The sequence below is a fragment of the Limulus polyphemus genome, unplaced genomic scaffold, assembly GCF_000517525.1.
Source record: "Limulus polyphemus unplaced genomic scaffold, Limulus_polyphemus-2.1.2 Scaffold51, whole genome shotgun sequence".
In the NCBI taxonomy this organism is placed as follows: Eukaryota; Metazoa; Arthropoda; class Merostomata; order Xiphosura; family Limulidae; genus Limulus; species Limulus polyphemus.
This window is the reverse complement of record NW_013665661.1, coordinates 1273644-1281780: the sequence shown is the minus strand read 5'-3', so window position 1 is coordinate 1281780 and position 8137 is coordinate 1273644. Positions and strand designations below refer to the sequence as shown.

Below are 8137 nucleotides of genomic sequence, written 5' to 3'. Positions count from 1 at the left end.
AAATCAGCGAAATTGCTTGCCACCTACCGGCAAAGGAATAATTAATAATAATAGTCTTTTAATAGCAGATAAATAAAACATATGGTACTTTTACTTTTAGAGCTACAAGAAACCAATATGAAAATTATTGGCGCTAAAGAAAATGGACTTTTGGAGAATACAGGATTTATAAATGCGGTGTGTGACAAAGCAGAGTTTTGTTTTATGTAACACTGCCGTGGTTTGGTCAAGGATATAAGTTTACCCATTTCTCATTTTACGAATATAGCATTTAGCAGTATTGAGGTACGAAATAAGCAGCAGCTTCGGTAAATGTTTTACGAAAGAATAAAATGAATACAGACAAGAAAGGGGACTCGAACACTAAAGTGCCCAATAAAAAAGTATTCATTGGTGATATTTAGGATAATTAAGATTACTCTGCGGGTGTCTTCTTTAGGTTGTTTGACTTCTATGTAATTCCAAAGAAATTCTCTTGCTCGACACGCACCAAGCACGTCAACGATCATCCTTACTTCTCGAAACTGTTCCTCGTGGTTACAGTGAGTATTTCTATGTCTATAATAAGACGTTCTTTCAGTAAAAGAATTATTTTAAACTCTTTTCCACACAATACATCAAGCAAAAGCCATTAAACACATTAATAAAAACATTAATAAATTATTCTGTCCAGGTTCCAAAATGTCTCCTTCCTATCTACTTATTGCATTTTCAGATGAATTGGTTTTCCTACAGGTATTAGATAGCTAGACGCGCTAATACGAGAAGATTTGATCAGGAAATAAGAAAAATGATCTTTCTTTGATAACTTAACTGAGTTTCAAACTGCGTGAGTTTGTTTGTTTGTTTGAAGTTAAGCACAAAGCTACACAATGGGCTATCTGTGCTCTGCCATCTTTGTTGTAATTTAAATTAGCAGTTCACAAACAGATTTTGCACCCACTCTTGTACGATATCCATTTATTGATAAAATTATGTTCATATTACAGCAGCTTTCTAATGTGCGTAAGTTAAGATTACACCTGTGAGTTTCGTATTTAAAGTCGCATTTGTCTTAAGATCTGAATATCAGCAAAATGCACTGTACGTTTCTGATGTTACTTTATCAGCTATACAGCTATACACGAATTGCAACAGACATGCAAGTAGCATTGTAATTTATTATTAAGAATCTTTATGTTAAAATTATGGATATATATTTATTTTTCATTATTATCTGAATAGTCTTTAAATATTAGACAATCATAATGCGATCATTTAGAAATTCAATGTTATTAATAAATATAATAATACTTTTTACTTAGGATAAAGCGACATGGGTGAAATATCAATCAAGTACTAGGTTCAGAACTTTTCTTCCGTTAAATATTTGAATTTCTAAGTTATTCTACTAATCACAAATCGTAAGTGGAAAGGAAGATCAGCAGATAAACGTTGCGCGAGCACATTTATTAAAATCTAATTTTTATTATAAGCAAAAATCACTACAAACAAAAACATCTCGATATATCACACAATCATTCTTTCAACTTTTACATACACAGGATCCGTGTAAACTTCACACCATATTAGCAAATGTACAATTAACAAATTACTTTTGGCTCCTTAATGCGTCAATCTTTTTTTTTCTTATAGATCATTAATGTCTTTCAATTTAGTTAAAAAACTAACAACTTCAACTAACCGTAATCAAATTCTAAGTGACTAAAACCCAAACCAAACCTGTTTTCAATAATGCAAGTATTTAATTTTTATTTCATTAGTTGCGTTATGGAACTGGCCTACAACGTCTTTGTGTTCCTTTACATTCATGCGATATATAAATGATATAAATTGTGAAACCATGTAGTTTTATATTTATAAAATTAACGTATATTTCTATACTTCAAACTTCTGTCTATCCTTCTCTCCCTATATATACTTATCCATTATCTATACTACTTGTATATTGCCACCGTGTGATACGTATGTTTTTAAATAACTTGATATCTCTGATTGCACCTCCTCCCACTAGATGGCACTAGTGTCACGTGACTTTTCTTATATTTTTACTTTTATGTTTTTTGTTTGTTTCTTTGATTTTTAACGATGATGAATGGAATAGTAATTGAATTTCTTGTCATGCTGCAAGCAGGATACACAAATTACGTTTCTGCTTAAGCTACGAATTTATCGATACAGCATATAGCACAGTTATTTCATATTTCAACAATCGGCTAGTTATATCTACAATTCAAGCAATCATTTTTTTGTTTTGTTTTGACATTATGAATTATTTTGAAAAAACTATTGTGTTTACGTATTTTGATATGCTGAAACAACTGTAATAAAGAATAATTTAATAATATTGAAAATGAAATTGTTTTGTGCAATATTTAGCTTAGTGTGTATATACTGAAAGTGGTGGCGATGAACTTAAAAAAATCGTCATGAAGTATGACAAATGTCGCAAGTTTTGCTTGAAATCTCTTCCTGAAATATTCACCCCATAGGTATACTGAGACTAATCGAAAGCATGAAGTGAAATAGCTCCGGAAAATTCAATTTATTTTATACTTTAAACAATTAAGTAGCAAATAGACGTATATTCTGAAATTCAGCATCAAACTGATATATACATTTCTGAGGTGTATGTGAATACTAGGAGGAATGAAGCCGCTTTTCAAAGTATTCCTAATAAAAAAGAGAAGTAGAATTTTAAGCCAGAGTTGGCTATTGTGAAATTTTGTACTGAATTCGGTTGCTTGTTAATTTGTATTTATATAGATTAAATAAGGTAGTTACGAAAAACAATCAAACAACGACTTCGTATTTGCTTATGAGATTTAGATATATGAAACATGTCTTACTGTTTGAGGTACAGAAAATTGAAAATAAAATGCATTGAGAAGCTAAGATCAAGTTTAGGTAAAAGATCAAGATTACGAACTTCCTGTTTTGGCCTGTTCAGCAGAGTAACGTCAGGGCATACCTGTATAGGAAGAGTTCCCCTCCCCTTCAGCAACCCACTCATGTGAGATATCAGGATTTAGTCTTTTAAGACTTTTATATTATTCCCACATTGTGACTCCCACCTTACATGAAAGTATTATTTTTTTGGATGGGAATGGTAGTCGTACTACATAACTTGAGCTGAAAAAAGATCAGTTAGATGAGACCCACAGGGTGAGTTTTAATTGTAGCTTGAAACAGCATCAGACCATGGCGAAACTGTGGAAAGAGAGACTGGAGTAAGTAATTTCGGCTTTTTTATAATTGAAAAGAATAAATGGACACCTTTTAAAGGCAAAAAGCCTATTCTTTTGTATTTATTAACACTTGACCCTCCTCTGTCTCCTTAAACTCTTTGCCCATCTATTGCCCCCCCCCCTTACACGTAATATTTACATATTCTAACCAGTTAAACAAGTGCTTATCTTTATGGCAGCAACTTCTTATAGAACTATAATACATATATATACATATATTATTGAAGTGTATTGATTTAACTGTAAGTATTTCTTAAAAGGTGGTTTGTATAATATTCCGATATTCGTACCTACCTTCATACACACACACACATATATATATATATATATAATATACATACACATGAGTAAATTTTAAGTCTTTACTTTTTTTTTACTCATGATTTAATTTTGTCAGAACCAAACTCTACCTTTACAGTCAATCACATAAACATTTTTTTTATAAATACAAGCTTAACCATCTCATTCTCTAATTCCAAATGTCTCTTTGATGCTATTTCATGTTATTATTCTTAAAATTAGAAATAATTTAAACTGATTGCTATCTTATATTTCGCAATAAAATGCCTATGTGTAATTTCTTCAAAGAAAATTGCAATTAAGATACATAGTTCAAACCTTAGTGAGAATCTAATCTTGACAAGGCTAGGCGTGGCCTAGTGATTAGCATGCTGGACTGCACATTCAGCTGTGGGAGTTTTATAATTATGAAAGTCAATCTTGCTGTTCTGATAAAAGCAGCCATGAAGTGTCGGGTGCTGCTGATTGGCTCTCCTCTCATTGGATCAATTCTCAATTAGAGTTGGCTACTGCCGAACTTGGGATCTCTGACCTTATCGTTAAGCCTATGTGTAGCATAAGTGCCATTCAGGCTGTGAATACCAAATCTTAGCTTTCAAGCTATAACACAAACTGCTTTAGATTTTTTAGATGTCACAGGCGGAGTAACATATTTAGTTCTACAACACACTCTTATTACTCTAGCACTGATGATTTCTAAGTTATAAGCACATAGATTTAACTTATGATGGCGAAAATCTCGCAAGACGACTTCCACTTTCATTTTTAATACAAAAAAATGCCTTTTTACTTTCTTTTTTATGAAAAAAATTTACGTTCCTTATACCTTTGCATTATTTAAAAAATAAATCGTTTTCTCGTAAATAATAAATGTAATACCGTCAGTTATAAAAGAAGCATGAAAATATTTAACACGTAGCTAACCCATCACCTAAAACAGAAGTTTTTTGTTTGTACTTGATAGCTTCGCTAGCCTTGCAAGGCTTCAACCAATTAGAATTAGGTATGACGTCAAGTATCAGTTCCTAGACGTCACGGCACCAGTTGCTAAGGTCGCGCGCGCAAGCATTAGGTGTTCTGTTGTCCCGCATTCGTAGTTGTTGTTCTCTAGATTTATGTTTTGTTTGGGGTAGTTTATGTTAACGTGATGTCCTAGAAGTTATGATATTAATTTTATTTGCTTAAAAAACCTTTAACCTGTATTATTTTCACTACTGTAAAACCTTTTCTATCCGAAATGCAGTGTCGTTATCACTTTTAAACCATTGTGATGTTACGTTAAGCTGGCAATTGAGTTGCTGTTTAATAACGTAGTGAAATACTTAGTTAACATTTTTTTAGACACCTAATCTTAAAACTCGTTTTCATTAAAGAACAGAATGACACCTTTGATACGAAAAGAGGCGAGTGCTGTGTCGGACTTCGAATCTAAAACTGAAAATAATATCAGTAAGATAAAATGCGTATTGGTAGGTGATGGAGCTGTGGGCAAAACGAGTCTTATAGTAAGCTATACAACTAACGGCTACCCAACAGAGTATGTTCCTACGGCCTTTGACAACTACTCTGGTATGTAAAATAAATATATTTGTATTCTTTTTTAAGCTTTGTGTGTATAGCGTGTTATGAATATTTGGTATCATTCTAAGGTGGCTTGTCAGTCATATTATATATATATGTATGTATTTATTTATTTTTTAATTTATGATACAGAACAGTATCATAGGGCACACGCTGTTTACCCACATCTCATTTGGAGAAAATGGCGTTTAACTATTTCACATTTAAGAAATAACGCCTTTAATCACTCCTACTTGCCTGTGATAAGTAAATCTTGGCTATACCGAAGGTTAATGAAAGCCAAATCATATTATAGTTTATTGAATAAATTAAAGCGACTTGGGCAGTGCCCCGAGTGACACAGCGGTAAATCTGCGGACTAGTAACACTAGAAACCGGGCTTCGATACTGGCAGTAGGCAACAGCGTAGATAACTTATTGTATATATTTGTGTTTGACTACAAACAAATAAACGACTTTGGTACATTTGATGATGTGCAGAAGATCTTTTGATTAGTTTGTTTACTTATCTATTTCTTCCTTTTTTTACCAATACACTTGATAGATAAGTTTTAAATATTTATGTTAAATTTAGGCTATAATACTGTTTAGTAGTAAAACGTAAGATGTTGTTTCACGTATGTTTACTTTATAAAAATAATAATGGTCACATATCTGTATTCATATTTTTACATCTACTGCGATATTAAGTTGTTATAAAATAAAACTAAGGTGTTTCTGTTTAACTTTTGTTTCTTCTTGGATAACGAATTAAAATTCATCCATAAACTTCTGTAAGCCCTCCCCCATTCGCCAGTGTCTTAGCGCCGATTCTGGAGGTTTATAACACTAAAAACAGGGTTTCTCAATACCCGGAGTAAGCATAGCACCTTTAGTAACAAATATACAATAAAATGTCCGTACTTTGGCAGGATGTATGTAGGTGCATACATCTAAAAAAGGAAATTTTGAAAACTCAGCTCTTGCGAAGTCGGCTGAGGTTATTTTTGTCAGCACGTTTAAAAGTCAGGGTGACACTTCGGATTTTTTTAGCTACTGTGATTTGCTTTTTGTTTGTTGTTACGATAGGCAGAGAATGTTCTATTCTCAAATCATATTTTTATTTTATTTTAATTAACAATAGAATATTAACACAGCTAAGTCAATTGTTGCGCAATTTTAATTTTCCAGATTCATTAGATTGTATTTTTTCCCAGTCATTAATCTGAAATTTCATGATTTGTAATCAACTGTCAGTGTTCTTTTAAAATTTTTATTATATATTTTCTAGCTGTGGTGACAGTTGACAATCAACCAATCAGATTGCAGCTATGTGACACCGCTGGTCAGGTAAAACGTTTCTCAGCCCTATGTTTCGTAAATGGTTAATGCCAGGCCTTTTTAGATTTATAATAACAATGTTATTACTAACAGAATGATTGAATAACACTAAACCAGATAACCCGAGTGCTTTCGGAAAGTAGATCGTCCCTTTGTTCTCTGAAAAAGGAAGGTGAACATTTCGAAAGTGCACGGGATATTTTGTGTGTGTGTGTGAGTTATCAGTTATTGATCCTAATTGACTAATTCATTCTTAGTATATTGAACTATAATACTAACTGGATGATTATGTTGATCCTTCTCGTGGGATGCACATAAATTTTTTAACTTTTGATGGGCGTTTTAGCAGTGGGAAAATGAGTCGTGATTAATGTAAAGAATACGTTTTGAATGACCACTTGATAGTTTTCAAAAATTAATAAGGCTTGTCTCAGCATATTATATCTTTGTTTATGGGTGAATTGAAGGTGTGCACTTTTACGTCACTATCTAGTGTGCAGGTGTCTCTCAGGTCGTCAGATTTTACATCTTCCACGACGACCCAGGTGTGTTTCATGATATTAGAACCATGTTAACAGCGGTATAATACTGAAGCCAACATTGTCTTAAGCCAAACTTTAACAAATATATTTTCACTGACAAGAACAAAAATATTCTTGTCTAGACATTCCATTGTTGTTTATTTCCAATAAAATCGATACTTTGTGTCTATCATGTGACCATTAACACTATTTGTTGCTTGAAAGTTTTACGGATATCTCCTGACATTTTTCTTTGTGCAACGAAAAATGGCAGGATATGTCCATAAAAGTTTCAACCAGCAAGTTTAAACCATTGCCAACATCCTAATTAAAAGAACATGAACACTTCTATTTTTGTATCTCGTTCTATTTTGTAAAATACTTAAGGTCAATTTTAGGTTGTATAAAATATATTTGATACAGAAATAGCACAAATACATTCTGAATCTGCTAGATTTTCTTTCTTTTAATTGTTTTCTTAACGAAAAGATCACCTCTTATTCTTGTATAGATGAATTATTGAAGATAAAAGTAACCTTAGCTTTGAAAGATCACAAGTTATTATGCTTTAAAAACTTCGTTTCAGTCATCTTGAATATGAAGTACATAAATGAACTTCAGTTTCGTATATTCAATACATATGTTTAAGTTCACACGGATCGTTCGATACGTGAAATTGAGTAAATAAAAATGTTTAGAATGTTGAAAACAAGGTTATCTTTTCACTGTTAACGAATAACGTAAGTTTGACTATAACTTTAGCCTAATTCGCTAAGTATTTGTGTATAAGTGGGTGTGTTTTTTCATAGTCAATACTTTTCTCAAAATATGAATAGGTATCTGGAATTCCAGGTTTTTGAGTCACACGGTACACTTGTTCAGTTTATGGTTAGACTGAAAACAGTGGACTATATTAAGCTAATAGATGTTTGTGAATGACAGATAGTCCAAGGCCTCCACGAGAGTTGTTCATCACACTCACAACTTGGGATATCACGCAGTGAATTTGGTAGTTTTTCGTAGAATAAGCTGCTTTGAAACTATCTTCTATTTAGGACATATCTTAAAGTTCCTGAAGATATTTGTCTGCTAATTTCAATTGAATTTCACTGCCATGACAAATAATAGTGTAAACTTGCAGCTGTTATTGTGCTGTCTAAAATTTTT

At 32.3% G+C, this 8137-nt stretch overlaps 1 protein-coding gene across 1 annotated transcript in view; it reads left to right on the top strand.

Moving 5' to 3' along the window:
• The first annotated feature begins 4601 nt into the window (after positions 1 to 4601).
• Positions 4602 to 8137, top strand: part of LOC106463263 (cell division control protein 42 homolog) — a 20755-nt gene continuing 17219 nt past the window's right edge. The window contains exons 1-2 of the mRNA XM_013923280.2: positions 4602 to 5117; positions 6400 to 6458. Of these exons, the coding sequence (XP_013778734.1) occupies positions 4928 to 5117; positions 6400 to 6458 (249 nt within the window). The 5' untranslated portion in view covers positions 4602 to 4927. The remainder of the gene's footprint in view (positions 5118 to 6399; positions 6459 to 8137) is intronic.